Raw genomic sequence first — 24,051 nt, 5'->3', positions numbered from 1 at the left:
AAATGCTTGGGATTGATCATACTAATGAGTGCTTAGATCAGGCCAGGATTTAGAGGCCAAGCTCATGTTACAGTGAGGTATAGAGCCAGGGAGAATTGACAATCTGTGTCAAGCAGCTAGATAAAGAGTCCTCTTTCCATTCACTGTAAGTTACAGTCCTGTTGTGCTCCCTGAACTCTGCCCAGCCCATCTTCCTTTCTTAGGTTGCTGTTTAATGGATTTATGAAAGCCAGAGGATTGTGTAAACCGGAATGCTGATCACTTAACCATTCCAGGGCTGGACTTACCATACAGAAGAGCAAATGGTTGCCTAGGGCAGCACAGTGTTTAGTGAGAGAGAGCTGGGCTGGATAATTTCCAGTTTGCCTAATAGAACAGGAAAAAAGCAACAAGCCCTCAGCCTGGCACTGAACCCACTGTTTCATTTGCAGCATCACCCCATCAAGATACAACACTCCTTTGTTACAATATTTCACGATCCAGTTTCAATACCCAGAGGAACATGTACACTGGTAGATGCTGCATAATCTCAAAATATTCAGCTCACGCCCCAACCACACAAAGCTGAAGCAAAGTCCATGTGGGCTGGCTGCCTTCCAACATTCCCTGCTTCATTGACTTTCTTCTGCTTGGAGGAGCTATTGTAGCTTCTTCTCACAAAGGTTACCAAGCCAGAGAAAATGCACCCTTTCCCCTGCAGCCAAATCTCACTAAGTATATAGAACTTCCTATTTCCAAAATGCTGTGCAACTATTCTCACAGCACAGCTGTGAAGCCGGTCAGTATTATCTGCATTTCACAGGTAGGGAAACTGAGATACAACGAGGTTAAGTTCAGGATCACATAGGGAGGGATAAACCATGCTCTCTCTGCTGCAGCCAAGGAAATCCCTGTCAGTAGCTGCACCACAGGAGGAGAGGATTTGGAACGCGCCTTGGGGCACAGTAGGTCAAAAGACGAGGCTATAAAGGTTCACAATTGTATCCTTTGGGTGCTCCCCAAAATAAACAATGACAATAATTTCTCAAAGTGAATGAATGGTTGTTAAATGATTTGATATAGGGTCTGTAGAAGGGGAAGTGTTGTAATAAACTAACACGTATGTACCACTGTCTGCTACTTGACGGGATTAGCACTGCTCATCTGTGTGTCATAGGCCCCATACTGTTAACAACTAATTGCAGAGTTGTCAGCTATCATGACTCTCATAATATGTTTCGCTTTTAGTTGCTCTTGATCTCCCAATTCCCAGCATCAAACACGCTCACTTTTTCCCATTTAAAATGTTTGCAGTGAGCTATTACTTAGAATGGAACTGAAGCCATAGGGTACCCTCTGTCAAGATGGCTGGCATTTCCCATCCACCTTTTTTCAGGGGGTTGTGCATATGTAACACCGACAGACCCTGGTCGTTGGTGGGCAGGATTGAACCCTGGACCTCTGGAACTAAATGCATGAGCCAAAAGCCAACTGGCTGTTAGCAGACTCATTTTAACTCTCTCTCTAAGTTGTCTCAGTGCCACTAGAGGGGACAGCGCACCACACCCAGATGGTGTGTGGGTTACGCATATGTCTGGGCTTTCCAGGACATTGCCTCTTTTTTGAGCTTCCGTGCTCTGTCCCGGTGGATTTTTCAAATAACAGGAAATGTCCTGGATCTTTGCAGAGCAGAGGCTGTAGCTCAGAAAGAGCCACGACTGGTCTGCTTCCCGATTGCTCCCGCCCTTGCATCCGCAGCGGGTTGGTCCATTCCCCTGCAGCCACAGTTGTAGGATCCTGCCTGCCCAGGCCCTGGGGAGGGAGTCCTGCAGGGAGGTGCTGACTGACAACTGTTGCTGCATCCTGGGCTCTCGCTGCCACTGTGACAGGGAGCGACACTGCCCCCCTCACCTCCAGTGAGTACTCCTGCCCCCCTCTCCCCCGCACCTGCAACGGTAACACCCTTCCACCTCCCCGCCCAACTTCTCCCCTGCTGCAGTGTCCTCTTTTTGGGAACATGAAATATGCTCACCCTGTTTGTGCCTCAGTAGAAATGTTTCCAGTGAGACAGAACCCTGGCTGCCTTCAGGAACGATGGGTACCTCCCAGGGTCAGGAAAGTGAAGCCAAGACAGCGGGGGGGGGGGGGGGCTGGGGAAAGGAGAGGGGCAGGAAAGAGGATGAGAAGGGGCAGGGGGATGCAGGGCAGAAGAGAAGATGGAGTAAAGTTGGCAGGAAGGAGCAATGGGGGTTCAGGAGAATGGGGGATGCAGGAGGAGCCTGGGGAATATGCGGAGCAGAAGAGACTGAAGAGGTGCAGGAGGGAGAGTGAGGGAGTAGAGGGGAATGTGAGGAATAGGAGGGAGATGGGTGCAGGGGACTTGGAGGGGGAAGACAGTAAGGGGTAGGATACAGTAAAGTGAAACAGAAGGAACTATGGGGGAATTAAATGCAAAGGCCAGGTGTAAGACAGAAAATGGTGGGGGTGGGCATGGAAGGAGAATGGGGGTGGAGCAGGATACTGAGAGGGGCAGGGAGAGAGATGGGGAAGGGAGTTGAGCAGGTTAGTGGGGAGGGAGGTGGAGAAGGATGGAATGATAGTTCCCCCAACCACCAATCTAAAAGTGAGGTGCATCTAAGTTCCCTCTGAACAGCTAAGTGAGAAGCCCTGCAGTTTTGTATGTGCAGGTAAGAGTAAATTTTGCCCATGAAATGATCACACACACACCCCGAAAGGCTCAACAGTCAGAAGACAGACCAAAAGTTTCTGTTTTAATTGCATGATTTTTAAGCCAGTGATGCTTTGGGTTCTAAGTGCTGGTTCCTGACCGCTTGGTGTTGGCGGGGTTCTCCTTCAGCTGAGGCCCATGATTTAGGGAGAGGTGCTGGCTCTGTCCCTGTGAAGTTTGGAGCGGCCTTGTTTTGCAGCACAGTGACCACCACGAGCATCTGCCTAGGTGGCTGGGGATCGGCTCCGAGCTTATTAGAAACACTCGCAGACTCTCGCCTCTAAAATAGCCACCCCGTAACCAAACCTACTGGAGGGGCAATAAAAGCACCCCGAGCAGGATGGATGGTGGGGGCGGAGAAGGGTGCAGATGGGGGGCTGGCAATGCAGAGGTGCGGGAATCAGGGTGGTCCCTGGGAGATGAGTGGTGTTGCCGGGCAGGTGGAGAAGGAAAGGCGGGAAAATGTGTAGAGATCCTGGCGCTTTAATAATGGCAATGACCTCAGGGGCATGGAGGGTGGGAAGGACACACCCAGGTCCTTCTAAACAGAGATGGATTTAATTGTGCCTGTCCCTTTAAATCTCTAGCCCCGGCCTCTGTGGTGGGAAAAGCGTGGTGCGGTGCCCCGCCTTTCCTGCGCGCGCCCGGGGCAGGAAGGGGAGGGAGAGCGCGTTAGCGTACGTGACGCAGGCGCGCTGAGGACCAGGCCCCTTCGAGCACATGCGCACTAGCTGAGCTGCCGGTCGTGCTCTCTCCGCGCTCCTCTCTCCCGCCCTTCGCGGCCTGTCGCGGGAGAGTGAGGAGCTCAGTGTGCGCCGGCGCAGTGCGCAGGGACTTGCCCACGTGAGGCGCTGCTCAGGGGCTGGCGGGAGGCGCTGCGCCAGCCAGGGGAGCCGGCGGCGGCGGGGGGCGGAGCTGGGGGCGCTTTGCTGCGGCCGGGATGCGCTGGACGACAACGAGGGACAGAGGTACGAGCCGGGGCTCGGCTCCCGCCCGCCTGGCGGCCGCTTGGGACAGCAGGGGCCGGTTTGGGGCCGGGGGCGGGTAGAGTTTGAGGGGCGGAAGGGGGGGCCCAGCGTGTAGGGGGGGGCGGTTGGGGCTGGGGTGTGCAAGGGGGGCGGCGTGTTTGGGGGGAGGGGCCGGTTGGGGCTGGGGTGTGCAAGGGGGGCGGCGTGTTTGGGGGGAGGGGCCGGTTGGGGCTGGGGTGTGCAAGGGGGGCGGCGTGTTTGGGGGGAGGGGCCGGTTGGGGCTGGGGTGTGCAAGGGGGGCGGCGTGTTTGGGGGGAGGGGCCGGTTGGGGCTGGGGTGTGCAAGGGGGGCGGCGTGTTTGGGGGGAGGGGCCGGTTGGGGCTGGGGTGTGCAAGGGGGGCGGCGTGTTTGGGGGGAGGGGCCGGTTGGGGCTGGGGTGTGCAAGGGGGGCGGCGTGTTTGGGGGGAGGGGCCGGTTGGGGCTGGGGTGTGCAAGGGGGGCGGCGTGTTTGGGGGGAGGGGCCGGTTGGGGCTGGGGTGTGCAAGGGGGGCGGCGTGTTTGGGGGGGGCCCCCGGTTGGGGCTGGGGTGTGCAAGGGGGGCGGCGTGTTTGGGGGGGGGCCCCCGGTTGGGGCTGGGGTGTGCAAGGGGGGCGGCGTGTTTGGGGGGGGGCCCCCGGTTGGGGCTGGGGTGTGCAAGGGGGGCGGCGTGTTTGGGGGGAGGGGCCGGTTGGGGCTGGGGTGTGCAAGGGGGGCGGCGTGTTTGGGGGGAGGGGCCGGTTGGGGCTGGGGTGTGCAAGGGGGGCGGCGTGTTTGGGGGGAGGGGCCGGTTGGGGCTGGGGTGTGCAAGGGGGGCGGCGTGTTTGGGGGGGCCCCGGTTGGGGCTGGGGTGTGCAAGGGGGGCGGCGTGTTTGGGGGGCGGCCGGTTGGGGCTGGGCAGAGTGACCTCTGCCCCCATTTTGGGTGTGAGGTTTTGTAAACGGTTGCTGGGAGGGACGTGGGTACTAATGGGAAGCTGAGGCCCTGGTTTTGCTGTGGTGGAGGGAAGGACCCCACAGTACAGGAACAGAGCTTCTTGCCATCTCCCCAGAGAGTGGTTTGAGTTGTTGGAGGAGGTACAATTATTCCCTGTGTCTTGGGTTCTATGTTTTCTTGAAACACTTTCTGTGACATCCATTTAGGAGGTTGGGAGGATATGTGCCCAAAATTCCCTCTCCGAGTTCCAAGGAAAATCTGACTAGTCTGAGCACACAGATTAAAAGGATTTTTATTGGTTAAAATTCACATTTAAAATCTACATTGTCTTTATGATGCTTATGTTACTAGTGATTTAAATTATAACTGAAAGAACTTTAAAGATTTCTAACTATTTACAGTGTTTGCTTTTTGCTATATTTGTCAGGGTCATGGAAAACATACAGGGGAATTTCGGAGACATTGGTATAGGTTTCCCAAAAAAGCAATATGATTTCATTGGGAAATTTTGCCAAAAACACTGAAGCCTTGCCTGGATCGAGATACTTTGTTTAGTTTGCATCTCTATTTTGGCTTATTCCTTTCTTTTCTGTCAGATGTCAGTGTAAAATGCAAGGAGTCACTCAAATGTAAGATGTCAAAGTGAACAGGTGCTCCTGGACCAATCAGAGCAACCTTGCGAACATTACTACAAGAGTCTAGTTGTTTGCAACTGTCAGCTGGGTCCTACTCCCTGTTCTAGTCTCTCACTCACTAAGGAAACGTGCCCATTTCAAGCTGGTGCGCTAAAAATTGATTGTAGCTGCGGCAGCGAGAGGGGCTGGTCACCTTGAGTACATACCCATCTGAGACGCTAGGCCAAGTAAAGTCTTGGCCAGTGTAGGGTCAAATGAGCTTTTTCATGGAGTGCGAGGATTTTTAGATGTGCAGAAGTAAAGAAGAAATTTGGTGACTGGAAATTGTTATAGTGCGTGGGATGATTTGGTAACTTCAGAAGCAGAGGAAGGCTTTGGAATAATTTTCCCTTGTCGGAAGTGCTAAACCATACTATGCTGTCAAACCCCCTTCCTGGCCTTTCAGTCTTCTCTTGAGGAGATTTCCAGCATTGCTTCTCCCTCAATAAACTAAAGGTTCAGCTACCTTGGACCACCAGTTCGTAAGGCCTGGGCTCTACTTTCAGATCAACACAGATCTAGTGTTCAGGAGTCAGAAAAATCCAGACCCCTTCGCATCGTAGCTATGCCGATCTAACCCCCAGCGTAGACGTAGCTAGGTCAATGGAAGTATGCTTCCTTTGACCTAGCAACTGTTGCCTGCGGAGGTGGAGTTCCTGCAGCAGTGGAAGAGCCCTTCTGCCCTATGGGGTCATGCCAGCACATGATACAGTTCAGAGGCTGGCAGCTGGTGCAAGGCACTGGTGCTCAGCACGGTCACTGGGGACCTGAGTTGCAAGGCAGAGGGAAGCTGAACAGAGAGCCCTGTGTGGCGGAGGGATAAAAACACAAATTGGATACATGGACACCTGTTCCAACCGAATGAATGGATGGATCTTACAATCGCGTTGTTGTTGCTGTGTGAGCTGGACATTTCAATCGGTTTGATGGCATTTAATTTCTCAGCTGTCTTGAGAGTTAACACCATGAACATGAGTAGGGAAGCTTGCACCTTTTGGAGCTACTTTTTCATTCTCTGCATGCTTCAGAAGACAGGAAAACTTTCTAAAAAGATGCTAAGGACCAGCAACTTCACTTGAAATCAGTGGACGCTGTAGGTGCTTAACAGCTCTGAAAGTAGGCTCTTAATTTTTTAATGAAAGCTTAAATTCTGAGAAAACATCAGGGAGGCCCCTCAATCCATGATAAATGCAGAGACTGTGCATGTAGATTTCTAGTTCCTCTGCTCTTTACTCCGCTAGGACAATGAAAATAGACAAATTTCACTATAGCTTTGTCAGTTGCACATTCCTGCTTTGATATAGTGACTGGGGTGGTGTTGGCAGAGTTTGTTTCATGTGATTATAAAACCAACCAAAAGTTGCAAGTCTAAACATTTTAAAATGGCATTAAAACATTTCTACTAAAAAACTTATTTGTACAAAACCTAATTTTTGGGCTAAACATGCCTGACCTCATCGCTTTATTGGCAATAATTTTCATAACTTATTTTTTATGTTGATATACATACGTGGTACTATTGGACTTTGCAAGTCACTGTTTGTAATATCTTATATGTGTATAGTGTCTTTCATCCCAAAGCATGCTCTCCAAGTGTTACTTCATCACTGGAGGGTTACTTCACTATGCGATGAAACTCAGCAGTTGTTCAGTCGTGCACATAAACACTGCACAAAGGTTTAGAACAGGAAGTGAAGAGCTACTGTATCCAGTACTGTAAATTTTAATCTGTACAAACGGAATACATCAAATTTGAGCTAAACATCCGTAGCTGCTAATGCAGTGATATGTAATTATCCCCCATTTTCACTGTGTGAAATATGGAAACAGAAAAGTTTAATTTATACAATCATTTAGATTTTTTTTGAAACTTTTCATTGTGTGGTCTTCTGTTCATATTAAGCTACCTGTGAAAAAGTTTTCTAATAACTTCCAGAAATGCACATAATCTTTACAAAAAGAAAAGGAGGACTTGTGGCACCTTAGAGACTAACTATTTTATTTGAGCATAAGCTTTCGTGAGCTCTGTAGCTCACGAAAGCTTATGCTCCACTAAATTTGTTAGTCTCTAAGGTGCCACAAGTCCTCCTTTTCTTTTTGCGAATACAGGCTAACACGGCTGCTACTCTGAAACTTGTCATAATCTTTACAGTGTCGCAAGCTTGTAACTGAACAGAAAAAGGAAGAATGTTCACAGTTAAGGATTCAAATGTGCTGTATGTTTTCCAGCACGGAGGATGGTGACATAACTAGTTAATTTTGCTCCAACAATGAATGTCATGTGTTGACTAAAATGTAGGTGGGATGGCATATGTATGCACTATCTGTGTTCACTAACAAAGTAAAAGGACCTGTTGGGGTTAAAAATTGTTGCACCTGTGCAGAATTTGGCCCTTGGTGTTAAAATGAGTTTCTGTACTTGAATAGAACTATTAATTTTACTGGTGGAAGTACTAGCTGTGCACGTCTGAGGCAAAATTGGACCTAAGTAATACTGTTTCCGTGCAATGTAAATAAAATATAGTAGAGTTTAACATCCCAGAAGAGTGGGAGTATTCTCAGAGATGAGGCAAACTGTGTGCTGTCGTCATCCTACTGTACCTGCTTACTGCAGCTAAGAAAACATGACCTGGCAGTGAGTGATCCTAGACGGCGTATGCCGTGTATTGCGTTGGATTTAAGGACGTAGTGTCAGATGTATCTTAGAAGTTTCTTTGATTTTTAAGCCCAAATTCTTAAGGTTGATTCCATGTAACTGTTTTAATGTAACATTATTATTTGTAGTGGCAGAGTATTGAGCACTTTTATTTTAAGGCACATGTACAACTCTACTGAGAAATACATTGCACAGTGCAGTTTCTCTGCTATCATTAGTGCATTTTTTAGCTATTACCCCCAAATATTTGCCTTACCCCAAATATTTTTTTAAGTTGAGAGAGCACACAAAACCAGTGATGGTTCTTGCAACACTGAAAAAATTAAATGTGGCAAACCTCTACTCTAGTATTTTTCAATTAAAACTTTTCATATAGAACATTGTTTTGCAGCTTTCAGGTCTACTAGTAACGATGAAAAGAGGAAAGTTTTCAGCCTGTTAAAATAATACTTAACCAATCCCTGGAAAGCTTTTTCTTAAAGGGGCACCATCTTGAAATCCACACTTTGGGGGGGGAAATAGACTTTTTTTCGTATTTTAAAAAAATGTTTTCCTCTCCCCATTGTGTCAGTGACTCAGGAAAACAGAAGAAACTGACTAGCAAAGCATGGGAAATAGTGAAATCGACTATGCGTTGTGTGTGCCAAATGCCTGAACTGAAATATATGGAAATTATCATTAATCTTTGTAGTAATATGAAGTATTATAACAATAGTAAGTCAACTTTTTTTGTACAGAAGTGTATTACTTTGTCCCTTTTGTCCCGTTTTTAACATTGGGACTAGTGTCCAACAGTTAGTGACACAGTTGTGCAACAATATTGCAAATTTCATTTCAGTTTTGTGAGACATCTGCTCTGAGTACAATTCAAGTTAGCCTTGTGGGATTTTTTTTTTACGGTTAGGTCTTATTTTCACTCGGTCTTTTTTCCTAGAAATTTCCCTCTGTTGCTATCACTAATTCAGTTTAGTGTGGAGAAGACAGTGGTAGCTGCAGGCATTTTTAGCCACAGTTCTCTCTGCATGCTGGAGGTTAAAAAGCCAGCAGCAGTCCAGAGTCCTGACAATGCTAGTGTTTCTGCTGGTGAAGGTGCATCTGTGTGGAGAAAGGCTAGTGTCCGACACAATATTAGAACATAGCAAGGTTTAGAGGTGAACCAGTAACTCCAAATGGGATTGGGCATGAGAGCTGTTCTTGAAAAAACATTGGAAGGTAAGTTCATGAAGTTGTTTAGACTGACACTTCTGTGGCTCAGGCTGCAAGACACAGGCTCTTCTGTGCTCATCGTGGTATCTGAGATTGCCAGTAAGTGATGTTACAGGGATCTGAAGGAAGGTTTTGGAAAGTTCCATGGCAGTTAAAGGGAAACTACGAAGACAAAAAAGGGCAGTGAGTTAGGAGCCATTGAACCAGAGTGAAGTGAAGGATGTTGTGGGCTGGCTTTGCATTGAATCACTACCGTGCAGCTGGCTAGTTCTGCTTTTGTTGCCTGGGAAGGTTCCAGAGTGCTGCTGCTGCTACTTGAAAGGCCCAGTCAGCTCCTCTTGCGGTTTTCCAAAAAGGATCTCTGAAGCCTCAGGCTATGTCTACACTATGGCTGGATTGATGTGCTGGCGATCGATGTACTGGGGATCAATTTAGCTGGTCTAGTGAAGAACTGCTAAATCGACCACAGATCGCTCTCTGGTCACCCTGAATGAGAAGAGTTTAAGATAAGTCGACGGGAGAGTGTCTCCTGTTGATCCAGCACAGTATAAACACCGCGGTAAGTCAACCTAAACTATGTCGACTCCAGCTACATTATTCACGTAGCTGGAGTTGCGTAACTTAGGTCGACTTACCGGGGTAGCATATATAGCCTCAGACTCCAGTTAGGGTATGTCTTCGTTGCAGCTAGCCAATCCCCTATTGTTGCTGCCATCCACACACACAATACTGTAATCTGGGTTTGGTGGTGCTTCAAACTCGGGCAGATGGACTGATTTTAAATCAGCAATTTTAATCTTGTCTTGCATTTGTACTTTTTAGTTACTTTCCTAAAGCAAGGTTGATTATCATTAGTTGGTAACCATTAAAACATGTTCATTTGCAACTAACTATGGCCTTTTACACTAAACTTTATTTTTTTGTTAACCAGGAGGATACGTTCAAGCTCTATAATTACTTACATTAATGTAAACGTGTATTCATATTCCTATTTTCTCGATAGTGTTAGAAAATGGCAAATTACACATTGATTTACTAGATTAATTTTTTATTTGATTTAAGTCAAGCTACATTTGGAATGAAATTGGAATTCAATGAAATGCACAAATACAGCATTTTAAATTGTTTTTATTCAGATAAAGTTTATCAAAAACATGTTTTGCATTTAAAACTGATTTATTAAACATAGGAATATTAACTGTAATTAGTGAATTAAACTGTTTGTTTCTGATCACTGTGTCCTTCAAGATTTCAAAACTGGTATTTCTCATCCCCCGTACCTCATTTTTATTCATAGTCTGGAAGAGGGAAAACAAGCCCTTCTGCCCTTTCAACTCCCACTTAGTTTCTTAACTTTGAATGAACTAATCACTGAATTGAATGTATTGAATAACTGAAGAAAATATTCTCTCTCTACTGGCAGAAGAGGCTACTGCTGTGTAAAGTAGGTTTAGCACTCCAGCAAATTCTAGTTCCAGGTGCTTAGCCAGTGACTTCTGCCAGAGTATTGGTCTTTCTTTAAAACGTCAGCAGCAAACTTGTAGTGCTTGAATACTTTTTAAATTTAATTTAAATTATTTTAATTATAATAAGTTTAGGCCTTAATATAGGCAGTCATAATTTCAAGTTTAATTGTAAATACATTTATTTTAAAAAAGAAGAAAATATTTAAATAAAATGTATATTTTTAAATTGGGTTTTATCTGCTTGAACATGGGCTGGCTGCTCTGGCCCAGCCTGGAAGTATATAGGCTTGAGCCTGGTTTCCACTTTAATTGGGGTTGGTAACCTACCCACATGGGATATAGGCTAATCAACAGAGGTTCTAATAGTCCTCCAGTGCCTTCTTGCAGTTCCCCATGGGCTGTATTTTCTTGCCCTCTGCCTGCTCCTTTCTTCTGTACCGGAAGTCACCTTCCAGTTCGTATACACGGATTCAGCATTTGAACCCCACATGTCATGTGGTCTGCCACATTTCTACTGCACTTCTGCATACTTGAACAGAGATGCCATCCAACACACACACACACACGTTGTCCACAGTGCATTGCAAAACACGTCCTAGTGGTGCAGTGTAAAGAGCCGTGGGGTATCCCTCCAGAAGTCCTAGCACCTCACACTGGTGACTATAGCACCAGTGTGGACACAGTAACATGGGCTGTGCTAACCTGAGTGCTGAACACCCAGGCTAACTCTGCAGGTAAGATATACTCTTGTGGAGGACCTAGCCTAAAGAGAGATGGGTGAAAGTCAGGAGAGCAAATGTGAGGAAATCATCCTTATTGGAGTTGCTGCTGTTCTATCCCATTTAGGAGAACAGTAATGACTGCCTTGTTAATAAGGCTGACAAAAAATAGACTTACTTCCTCACAGTTGTGCTGATGATCTGTGCTGGTTTTTACCAGTGTGTGTCCCAGTCTATTACTGCATGATTCACAACTCTCTGCAAGTCAACAGCTGACCTTTCATGGTACAGTGGGAGTAGTAGTACTAACCTTTAAATTTTTTACCCTCTGTTTGCATTTCTATCCCAACAAAATAAAACCTGTCTGTTTTTCTGATTGTTCACTCTAATAGATTTTTCAACAGTGAACGCTATAGTCAGGGTTCTGTCAGAACTCCATTGTCAACGTCTGTTTCCACATATTCATAACTGAAATTCTCCTTTAAGGCCGACATTTCCATGCTTGATCTCAGTTTAGACACCACGCTCCCTTGTTTTTAAACTTGTGGAAGATCCCTTGGTGTCACAGTTGCTCCTCGTACTGCTGTGGATAAAATCCAAATTTTGTAGTAATCGTCCTTATTGAGAAGCAGATCTTTCAGTTGGTGAAGAGGGGGAAAACAAGTCATAATAAGTGGGTGACAAATCACTTCTGCGCATGCTTGGTGTCATCTCCTAAAAATTTTAGCAAAGGAAGCCCAGCCCCACTTGTAACGTACAGTGTTCCTGGCAGGCCCTGGGACAAGTTGCATAAAGCAAACTGAGAGTCGCAGTGACACCTTAGCAATCATCCATTTTTTTTCCATTGGTGCTGCCCTGCTCTGTTGCTTGTTCAAATATTTTGCTATTCTTTTAATCCAGCCTGGCAGAAAAATGACTGTTGCCAAACATAGCAACAGTGATGTGAACCTTCTTCTGCATATTCCATTCACGTCTGTCAGAGGTGGACTGTACTCCCCAGGAGGTTCTTGAAATAACATTTATTTCTCCAGGCTGTACATATATTTGACGTGACTAGTTAGACCACTCAGAGAATATCAGGGTTCGAAGGGACCTCAGGTGGTCATCTAGTCCAACCCCCTGCTCAAAGCAGGACCAATCCCCAGTTTTTGCCCCAGATCCCTAAATGGCCCTCTCAAGGATTGAACTCACAACCCTGGGTTTAGCAGGCCAATGCTCAAACCACTGAGCTATCAGTCCCCCTCCCCTCCCAACTATGCCTAAGCAGAGAGAACGTAATGTGGGTGATTTGACAGTATTATGTGGCCCTTAACTTTTGAATTATTTAACAGTCTTATGTGGTCCTAAACGCGCATCCTCCCTGTTTTAACTATTTATATTTGCCCATCTAAGATGCAGGTCACTTCAATGGGGAAAGGGATTTGTTTAGAAGGATCAGTCAGTGTCTTGAGCTGGTACTATTTTGTTAGTATAAGGGTTAATTTTGGTTGTGGCAGCTTAAAGCATTGCCCTTTAAATACAGAGGAACCATTTTACAGTGGACTTGGCTATAGTGAAACATCATATATAGTGAAGAAAGAGAGCTCCTTGCCTGGAATATGAACACTTTAGTTCCTTTTTCATGGAAGAGTTTCTGTTGAATTGACTCACCAGAGGATGGCTCCCCAATACTTAAGGTTTATTATGCAATAATCTGGCTTCATTGTGTCCCTGGTGGAATCTGTTAGTAATGCATCTTGGTGGCTAACTTCAGACTTAAGCCTGTGGTTTAAAACTCCTAAGATGGAAGTTAAATATTATCTATGCTTTACAGATGGGGCAGTTGAGAGATTCACTAACCCAAATTGGGTCAAAATCAAGATTAGGAGAGAGTGATCAGAATAAGAGGTTACCTGCCCTTTGCTCTAACTAAGAGGAGCAGCTGAATAATAGAACTGGGAGGGGAGACATGTAACACACTGGTGAGAAAGCCGTTGCAACCGTTATGCTTGACCTTCTAATGCAATGTGGGGATTTGGGAAGCTCTTGGAATTTTAGACAGGCACGGCTCCTGGAGGAATGTGAATTGTGTTTTCATGGCTTTGAATTCATAGTTATCTGAAATGTAACATTGTGTTCCTTATTCTTACAGCTGCCCTTCGAGATCATAATGCAGCAGAAAAATGAAAGAACATAGAAGAAATTTAAATTGGAAAAGAAGTCGATCGCTGTTCCTTTCTAGAAGATGGACCACTGGATTTTGGGGGCTCAGGAAATACTGCTTCCAAAAGAAGCATTTTTTCCTAGCTAAGAGAAAAAGACAAAGTGCTCAATCAGTTGTGAGCCTAAACCGGAACAAAGTGTACCGATCTCTCCAGTGCAGAAGGAAGGCACTCAGACTCCAGAGTGAGTGGGTTCCTGAAGTGCTTCTAAATGCAAAAAACCGTCAAAAACCAACTGCTGAACACAGCACCTTTTCTACAAAAACGTCCAGAAGGGCAAAAAAGCCCTTTCCCGATGGCAAAACTGGAAACCCATGTGCACAGGCAATAGAGAAGTTGGACAATGAATCCTTTCAGGGTGAAGATCTCTTGAACAGAGTCACTGGATTACAAGAAGACGTTAGTCTTAGCTGCATGCACGGCAATGACAACAGTGCCTTTTGTGGTGGGCTGTGCGATGCTATCTTACCTGTAAAGAAGGAAGGTTTCATACCTAGTGGAGAGGAACGCAATAATGATGAAGGCAATTCCGTCTTAGTAGTCTTAAACAATTGTAAAAGAAGGTGTTGCAGAGGGCTAGAGCAGAATGGAACTTGTGCCCCCTTGACTACTAAAAAGAGGTCCAAATTTAACCAATATACTGTAAAAAAGATACCTGTATTTATGATGCATAAGAAACTTTCTATGATTAGGTTTCGGGATAGAATCATAAAATTCCCAAAACTTAGAGCAAGAGGCAAAACCTGCAAATCAAGTAAAATCAAGCCAAGCTGGGTGGAGAAAGTTTCCAGGGACTGTCAAGAGAATCTTCAAGGAGATTTTGAAGGTGGATTTTGTAACTGGTTTTCCTGCTGGAAATCTAAAAATAACTCCTTTTGGAACCTGTACAGCTCATCAGATATGAACAATAATACACCAGGACCTGTAGCTGAGGAGAATAAAACACCTGCATCTGACATCTGCCTTACACAGGATGCATTACAATGTGATGAGCTACATACCGAGGAACCTGCATCCAGAGATGGCAGTGTTAAAATCTGCCAACCAGAGCTGCACAAAACAGCTCCTTTGGGTACAGAGACCTTGCATGGGACGGAAACAAATGAGGCTCCTGCAGTGGACAGTTGCCATGAGGATCTTTTCCTCTCAGTAACAGAGAGAGAAATTGCAATTTCAGGTCAAGAAGATGCAGAATCTAATCAGGTTATGTGTGTTGATGAAATGATATTGTTAGAATCCTGCCAGGAGGATTCACATATGAACAATAACCTTGCAAATGGACCTTTTTCGGCGGAGCTGGCACAAAATGAAGACAGCTCTTCCCAGATGGAAGTTGAAGGCTCCATTAATCTGGACATTTTTAGTGCAAAGTTACTAGATCACCCTTACTGTAAAAGCCCCCTAGAGGAGCCTTTGCCAGAAAGCACAGGACTAAAATCAGGAACTCGAAAGGGAGGCAGAAGGAACAGTCAGAAAGTTTCTCGTGTGGCTGATGAGCAGTTATCAACATGGATTTGTGGTATACTCTTCACACGTTATAAAGCTAGTCATTCTTGAGAATAGCTGGGCATAGCATATGAAGTTGGGAACGTTTGAAGTTTCCTTACCACTTTAATTCCTTTATTAAAGTGATTACACACCATGAATTACAAAAAGCGTGTAGCTTAATACTCTGACTGAGATGAGAGGCTGTGAGGAGGAAGATTGTAAGGGAAATGGGGCAATACTTTCCTCACTTGGCAGGCTTGCTTATGCTAGCTTTAGAATGGTACCTTCTGAAGTATGGGTATAATGCTTAATGGACCCAAGGTTTTTATTTTTCAACAATTGTTGAATGGTACATCTTTCTACTTTGTTTTAGAGAATACAATCAAATTGGGCTGCTTGTGAAAAATATGGATCAGCATTTTAAATTTAGAAAATGTTTTTACCTTGAGGTTATAAAGGGACAATATAGGGTTAAAATGCTTTTAAAAAATAAAAATCAGGTAATCTCACATATTACTGGCCACTTAGATCGTGATCTGATTTGCTTTTCCTTAGGCTTACTGCCTGTGTAATTTCTGCACTTCATTTAACTTTAAACAGGAGACTAAACCAGTCGATTTCACTTTTGGGTTTTCATACCCTAAATGTTTGAATAGGGAGGTAATAAACAATTATAGGGAAAAGTCTAAATCCAAACAAAATTGGTTGTAGTTGAAACTTCCAAAAAAAAACCAAACCAAAAAAAGAACACTCATATTCATAATACATGGTGAACCAACGCTGCCTGATGCCTCCTTTTAATGTGGAGCATGGTACAAATACTTGTGTTTTGAAGTGTGTTTGTATATACAAGCTTATCTGATGTCAGGAGATATATATAACACTGTGGTAAGAATTAGCACTCCCTTTTGTACTGTACCATTAAGATACTGGTACGGACTCTAGCAACACTGCGATAACTGGGTCGGTTGGTTTTTATTAGAACAGCCTGTTTTCAGTGGATTATACAGCCTGTGATATGTTCCCTTTGACAAGGAGTGTTAAAGGATTGCTACTAAATTTGACAGATTTTGCCCCAATTCTCCACTTTCCCTGTCTGGAGAAGCTATTGGGAAGCCTTTTATGGTTGATCCTCCGAAACATGATGTGAAGGGGAGAGAAGCTGGATGCAAAATATGGTCTAGCATTGAACAAAAATTTCTTTAAACCCTATTGAGACAGAGTGATTTGCTCATACTTATATGCACTGTTTCTCTACTTTCATTTCTCTGTGAAAAGCAAGCCAGAGGGAAATGAGGAACAGGCTGGCGTCCAGCTTCTCTCTCCTTCAGATCATGCAGAGAAATTCAGAACCATGAACTTGGGTGTGTCAGCTAGCTAATAGCATTTCAGTTCACTCTGAAGCAAAATTAGCGCCTGGTCTATGCTTAAAATTTAGGCCAACATAGCTGCAGAACTCAGAGGTGTGTGAAATCCATACCCTTGGGCGTTGTAGCTATCCTGACCTAACCCCCAGTGTAGACACAGGTTGATGGAAGAATGCTTTTGTTGATCCACCTGCTGCTGCTTGGAGAAGTGGTGTTCTACAGCAACAGGAAAAACTCCATCCATTGATGTAGGCTGTGTCTACACTATAGGGCTGAACTGACATAGCTGCATCACCGTAGCTATCCCACTGTAATTCCTGTGGTGATACATGGCCAAAGTATCTAAATAGGGCTCAACTAAATTCCATCCTTGATGTTCTAGATGGGGGAAGAGGCTTTGTGGCTAAAGCGGAGGCAAAATCAGGTGACCTGGCTTTTGTTCACTTGTTTTAGCACTGCTTAAATGGTCCTGGGCATGTCCCTTAAACAGTGGGCCTCAGTTTCTGCTTTAGAAAAAATTGATATAATTATACCTCTCAGGGATATTTTGAAGCTTAATTCATTACAGCAGTTAATACCAGCTGGATGTGAATTAGCACGCTATTGGGGGTGGTATTCAGGTATGTTGTGAGGCAGAAAGATAGAAGGTAAGTGCCTTCTTCCAAGTAAGAAGTACACCATTAACTTACTGATTTACACCTTGGCAATATTGATTGCTAATACTCAGGTTCATTCATATTTAATTTTCTTAAAAGTTTAAAAAAAAATTTGGGGGGTGGGTATGGCATTATATGAAATCTCTTAAAAGAGGAAAATATAAACAGACTTTCACTTTCCAATTTTTTTTTTTCTTGAGAGTTTTTGGGCTCTTTGGACTCCTCTTTCCATTTCCAAGAAACCCAGCTGTGCTTTCATAAACAGTTTGACCCAGTATCCACTTTGAATGTACTTTGTTATTAACTGGGGACCAAGTCCTGCTCTACTGGTAGTCAGTGGCAAAACACAAATTTTGGCATATGGAATTCCCAGTTGAGTTTGGATATTCAATGGGTTACAAGTGCCTGCAGGGACCACTAAGTGCTGCAGAGATGGTATTTTGATTAGGAGGGTCCATCAGGCTGCTTCTTAGGTCTCCAGGTCCCTTATGTTGTCTCCCCCTCCATAGCATTCTCCCCATATCCATTTAAGAGAATGGTGAAGGAGTTTTTGTTTTCCAATAAAGAGGTCCTAGCTGTGTTGGTACATGTGTGACATCAACAAAGGGCCAGTCAGCCAATCAGTGTGGCTCCAGACAGTCATTCCTAGCTAGACTAACAATGTTTGTAGAAATCTTAGGAGCTCAGATGGAAGGTGTAATAAGTGCACATTTGTTTTCTTTGAGCCTTGGAATATCACATGAGGGCCTAAGATCAATGTGATGATAGGTCAGACTGAGGGAAGATAGAGATGGGGGCAGTGTCTTAATTCTCAACCCCTTTGATTTTTGTGGTTTTGTTTGTCCTTCTAATGTCTATCCCAGATTAATCTAAATCTTGCCCTATTGTTCAAAGGTGTTGCAAAAAGTAACAGTTTGGCGCATCTGTAGTGCTGTCTATCTGAGGATCTCAAAGTTCTTTTCAAGCAGTAAAGAACTTCAGCCTCCTCTCTCTTTCTCTCACACACACACCCCTCCCCAGTGTGGTAGCATCTTTGTTTACAAATGAGGAAGCTGGCACAGAGAGGTTGCAACCTCGTGCCAGTTTTGAACTTGGGATTGTTTTCCTCTTTGAGTTACCATTGCTTTACACCAGCATAAGTGAGATCAGAAGTCGGCCAGAGCCAGGAACAGAACTAAGGACTCCTCAGTCCTGTCCCTGAAGCACAAGAACATGTGTATAGCTTAATAATGCCTCCAACATTGTCTAACCTAAAGACAGTATTTCCTAGCCAGGGTGAAAAACACTTTTGTTATCACAGCCCTTTACAACTTAAAGGAATACAAGCTGTGCTGTTAGTGTTTGACAAAGTTACAATTAAGGACAGTCCGCAGTAAACTTCCATACTTTTTTTTAGTGTGGTTCATGGTTTCTTCTTACTTTCGTTTAATATAATTTCTTTCCTTTCTTGGCTTCACTTCACCTTTCCCCAGTAATACGTTATGGTGTATGTCTTCCTACATTATTTTCAGTCTGTTTTCCTCTCTGCCTTTCTCCCTCCCTCTCTTTTTATGTATCTTCCTTTTCATTGTGTTTTTAATCTCTTCTCCTATTTCTCCCCCAGAATCTCTCAAAATACCATGATTTTATTTTCTAACAACTTATCTGATCAGTCTCTCCTTTTCCTGCCTTGCCGTGCCCTGCCCCATCCATCTGCTTGGAAACTTGCTACTTGGAAACTTGATCAGACCTCAAATAATTAGAGGATGAGCCAAAAGGCCAATGCAAAATAGAGAGGAACCCATTGTACTGGGGCTGTGTCCAGGTGAGAAGCGAGCTATCTGCCCCTTCCCCTGTCCCCTGGGAAAGGGAACGATGCTGGAATACCTATTGGGGTGATGCCCCTGGTCCCTTTTCTGGGGCTCCATCTTTCTTATAAGCATTTGATTATCAGGCTTCCAATATGTTTGGAAGTGTTTCCCTAGATTCCAAAAAGCCCTCTGGCAGCTAGAAGGGAGCTTCAGAATGGTGTCTCTTCCTCCTGAACCGGCAACATTGGTCGATGGTCTGTTACTCCAATCTTCTCTCTTATGATTCTTCCCTCCTACTTACCCTGCTTCTTGATGCTGGAATGGGGTGATGTCTCCACCATTCTATTCCTGTTTCTATTAGCAGCCAGAAAACATCTGTTTGCTAGACTTTCCCGCTAGACTCAATCTGTTGGTCCTTTCCAGTGGATATCTCCACTTGCTGTTGTCACTGCTGCTTAGAGCTTTCCCAAGCAACAGCAGGGTGAAATTGACTTGATTCTTGAGTTTCACTGCTGAATAGTTAGTAAAAATTGATCAGACTCTGTTATGTTTTTACTGTACTACAGTTCAAGAAAACAGTGAGCAGCAACATAGGCATGGTAGCTGTCAGCAGACTTCGTAACCAAAGGGCTAGAAATTTAGTTTTAATGAAGGCTTTAATTCTTGCAGGAACTGATGGCACCCTGAATTTACAATGTTTGAATAAAATATATGTAAAATGTTAATAGAAATAGGCAAAAGGGCCTGATTCTTCTCTTGCTTGCACAAGTATAAATTGTGAGTAACTCCAGTGGGATACCTGGGTATAAATTCTGCATAAATGAAGAAAATTGGGCTCAGTGTTTAACATTTTTCTGTAGATGATGACTTTTAAGTGATCTTATAGTTCTGGGGTTACTTCCCCCCTCTTTAACGGTGCCTCTCTGAGCTTTTTAACTCTTGTATTCTATTAACTGCATGCAGCAACTTGCCACTGGGTGGGTGGGACACTGTGCTATTAAATATTTATAATATCTCGTTTTGTTGGACTAGAGAACTCACTTTTTACGTTTGCTTTTTCATTTATCTGATGTATTCAAAGGATTCCTAGATGAAGTGATGAAGAAATATGGCAGTTTAGTTCCACTCTGTGAAAAAGATGTCATGGCAAGATTAAAGGAAGTGTTTAATGAAGATTTCTCCCATAGGTTTGTGGCGCTAATATATTCTAGTACTTGTAAAAGGAAAAGTTACTTGAATCGCTAATTTGCATTCCAGATTGAAACTGACACCTGCTGAAACAGCTCCATTTGGTATGAACTGGAATATCTTTATCCATGTCTCTACCTTTTCAATTCTGTTTCAGAAAGCCTTTTATCAGCAGGGAAATCCTGAAGTATCGGACAAGGCATCCAAAATCTTCCACTTGCAATTTCCGGGTCTTCTATAACAAGCACATGCTAGATATGGATGATCTGGCTACACTGGATGGTCAGAACTGGCTTAATGACCAGGTTAGAGATGCATGATGTTTATGTTTACCTCTTCAAAGTGTTAAAAAATATTAGCTAATCCTCATAACCCCCTGTGTGAGGTAGGTCACTGTTATCCTCGCTTCATAGGTGGGAAACTAAGGCAGAGAGGTCGAGTGGCTTTTCAGTGGCAGACCAAGTAATATAGAACTTGAGTTTCTGGCTCCCAGACCTGTCCTCATGTAAGTACACTGTACTTCCTCTCCAAGAAGACAGTGGTTGCAGGTGTGAAAGGATAGTATTTCCTCCCACTTAGCTAGAAGAGGGGAAAGTAACAGCAATGCAAGGCCCATAGCCAAAAAAATGGAGAGAGTAGCAGTCCTCCAGATGTGCCTCAGTAGACTTGAATTGAATTACACCAGCATTTCATACTGAGGCCATCTTTAAGCATCTGCTTATATTATGTCTGCTCTAGCAGCCCATGGTTGATTCCAGAGCTGTCGACCTGCATCAGAGTATAATAGAATGTTACTTTAATTAGTCAACTTCTTTTTAGAAAAAAGGTGTGTGCCCTTTAGATGCCCTCTCAGATCTTGGATTTACTCTCAGGAATACAATGTTATTTTTGTGCAAATTATAATTTTTACTAACTCTTGCAGATTATTAATATGTATGGTGAACTCATAATGGATGCAGTCCCTGACAAGGTGAGCATTTTTGTTTTGTGAAAAGATGTCCCTTACGGGGTGGAAAGGGAAAGATGGCATAAGACCATAGATACACGTGACAAATGGGAGGGAGTTCTGATGCAGATTAAAATGCCATTATGGTGATTCAAAGTGACAGTCTAAAAATAGCCCCTCTGTACTCACTAGTTCTGCTGCCTTTAATCAGTCTTTTGTTCACTTTACTGACACACATGTTTACACCTCTTAGGCTCACAGAGCCACAAAAATTATGAAAGTGAGCTGGATTCTCTTCTGGCTCGTGCATCATCAACTGTGTTCTTAACTACTTTCCAGCTGTAGAGTGTCTTATTGTTGGTGTTGATGTTCAGGGCAGAAGAAACCCATCTTGACTTTCAGATTCTGGATTGAGTTTGGTTGTAGCACTGACAGTTAGAAGAACCATCTGTTTACTTGTAAGCTGAACAAATTGAATATGGAATCATTGCGACCACAAAGAAACCACACAATGCCATTTTTAGATTGGCTGGCTGCACAGAGGATAGCAACCCTTTAATGTTCTCGCTCAGAATGTAGAGCACTGCTTCTTTGAGTGGTGGTGGTGGTAGTGATTCCTCATCAGTATTCTCTCTGCTTTTCAGTGCATGAACCAGAACTGTGGTATTGGAGATTGTATCTGTCTGCCTGTGCCCACTTTTTATAGTGCATAATTTAAATCCTCATGGGAGATCTTGTTCTAGTACTTTGTAGTATGCAGTTAGAAGTTTCTGTTGGCATAACTAATAGGTTTTATCCAGCATTTTCAAATGCTGAACTATCCAGCTTTTTTCAAGCAATAACTTCTACCACCTCAATACTAGCAAGATTATTAAATGCAGATGTTGTAAAGCTGCGTAAGATGTGACTTACAGCTTTTCATTTTGTATTAATCTCTTCCTTTAATTGTAGAGGCTAACACAAGTGTTAACCTAATGCTAAAGAATTGTTTTAACTGTAAAAATCGACAACCTTTTGCCACAACAATAGGTTGCAGTTACTTGCAAAAGATGTGACACCGCAGACCAAGACAAATTCAGAAGCATTTTTGTGAAGTCTGTAACTGGCCAGAGGGTTGAACACTGATGTCCATGTTTTTGTGTCTTAAACTTTATAACTTGTGACAATCGAATTATTTGGTTCTGAGTCACAGAGCAGAAAATGGAAGGAGTTTCCAGCAAGTTATGTCGGGAGGATGGGAAAATTTAATTTCCCCTATCCTCCAGTGGTTTTAATCCCCGCAATGCGGGAGAATAATATCTGTAACTCTTCTTCAGCCTCTTCTCCCTAAACAAAATATTGCGGCTGCATGTCGTAGGCTTAGGAATGCTAAGTTCAAAAAATAAACTGCTTTGTAGCACATGGTCTAGGGAAATAGAGAGTTTATCTTCATTCTGAAAAATGGCAGTATTTACGTTTTGCTAAAACATCTATAGAATTACTTGTCCCTTTTACTGTTTTGCTTTTTCAGTTCTTGTTTATTAGCCAATTAGATGTTTAATTTTGTAGAAGGTTTGTTTGTCATTACTGGAAGAATTTACACACGCTTTTAACCCTCATTTCTTTTTTTTAATTTGTCTTTCTAGGTTCATTTTTTTAACAGCTTTTTTCATAGACAGCTGGTAACCAAAGGATATAATGGTGTAAAACGATGGACTAAAAAGGTACTATTTAATTCTGTCTGTTGCTTATCATTTATGTAGAATAGATCACTGGATGCTGAGACTTAAAAATTTTCTTGTGAGCAGGGGAGAAATGCTAACTTGAAATTATGTTAGTACCAAGTGACAAAAGAGAGTTTTTACTGCTTGTTACTCCTTTCAGTATTGCTCAGCCAACAAGGCTGTGGGAAAGCCGCATTCTATTCCTCCTTCTGCATCCTCAACAGAATTGGGTTTTTTAAAGATTCATTATCATTTGGAGCTTAGCAAAAAGGGGTTGTAGCTAACAACTCAGTTTGGATGGCAAAACCCCTTCTTGCTGGTGGTGATGTTTGAGAAGGAAAGAATTCAGCCTGGATTCTCGACATCAAGTTGGTTTGTACGGGGCTGTTGGCTGAAAGAAAAATAAATCTCTATTTGTAAATGCTTGCACGTTGGGTACAGAAATTTAAGGATGACAAACAAGAAACCCACAAAGCATTTTTAGAGACTGTGTACAGTAGAGCCACATTTTAACACAGATTTTAAACAAAAAAAAAAAAGCAGGCAAGCCTATTTCAAATAGGAATTGTAGTGTACTTTTGATAAATGAATTGAAAAGTTATCAAGTTTCTGTTTACCTCCCCTCTGATGAAATGTGACTCTTTTTTTAACATACCAGTGGTCTTTAAAGGGATACTGTTTAGGTCCAAATCTTTTACTAGAGCTTATTAAAACTGGACGTACTAAATTTTAATTTGCTTTTTCACTACTCTCAGTGGTGTACTTTATACGTTTTGCAAAAGCTTGGTAAGTGAAACTAGACTGGTCACTTTCTGGTTCCCATGCTCTACAGCACTATTGATTATGCTCACATCATTGTAGGGGAGTGTTCAGATGGGGACAGGACTGTATTACATGAAAGTAACATTGTGAAAATATTTGTTAAAAAAATCCCTAAAGTCAGGCCCTAAACAGTTCTGTGTCCCTTCCAAAGTAGATCCCTGTTTCCTACCGCACCATTGCACTGAGGGGAAACTTCATTTCCTCTGGAATAAAAGCAATAGCCTGTCATACAAGATGGTTCTATAAATGCTGATACTAATTGCTCTTACAATTAAAGTACAGATATAAAGGCAGAGGGCCAGACTTTCAAGCACTGTTAGGCATATAGCATTGAAAATTGGGTTTCTGACTAAACATTTTTCAGGAAAAGTGTCTGCTTTCTGCAAAAACTTTCAAATGGTCGTCTGAAAACTCAAATATTTCAGTTTGCATACATTGGTGCAAGGCCTCATGGGAGTTGTAGTTTGGTTGCTTAATGTCCCAGTTCTTCTTTGTAGGCTGGGCTCCCTGTCTGGATTACAA

At 43.5% G+C, this 24,051-nt stretch overlaps 1 protein-coding gene across 2 annotated transcripts in view; it reads left to right on the top strand.

The window, feature by feature from the left end:
* SENP5 (SUMO specific peptidase 5) overlaps positions 1–24,051 on the top strand; it is a 30,598-nt gene that overhangs the window by 421 nt on the left and 6,126 nt on the right. The window contains exons 1-6 of one of the 2 annotated variants that reach the window (XM_084638142.1): positions 3,522–3,675; positions 13,500–15,088; positions 19,952–20,057; positions 20,216–20,363; positions 20,981–21,028; positions 22,630–22,707. In XM_084638142.1, the coding sequence (XP_084494268.1) occupies positions 13,531–15,088; positions 19,952–20,057; positions 20,216–20,363; positions 20,981–21,028; positions 22,630–22,707 (1,938 nt within the window). In that variant the 5' untranslated portion in view covers positions 3,522–3,675; positions 13,500–13,530. Of the gene's footprint in view, positions 1–3,521; positions 3,676–13,499; positions 15,089–19,951; positions 20,058–20,215; positions 20,364–20,980; positions 21,029–22,629; positions 22,708–24,051 lie in introns of those variants that run through there. The other variant, XM_084638143.1, reaches the window with a different exon arrangement.

Source organism: Lepidochelys olivacea, assembly GCF_965140295.1.
Source record: "Lepidochelys olivacea isolate rLepOli2 genome assembly, chromosome: 9".
NCBI classification, from domain to species: Eukaryota; Metazoa; Chordata; order Testudines; family Cheloniidae; genus Lepidochelys; species Lepidochelys olivacea.
This window is presented reverse-complemented; position numbering and strand designations above follow the sequence as displayed.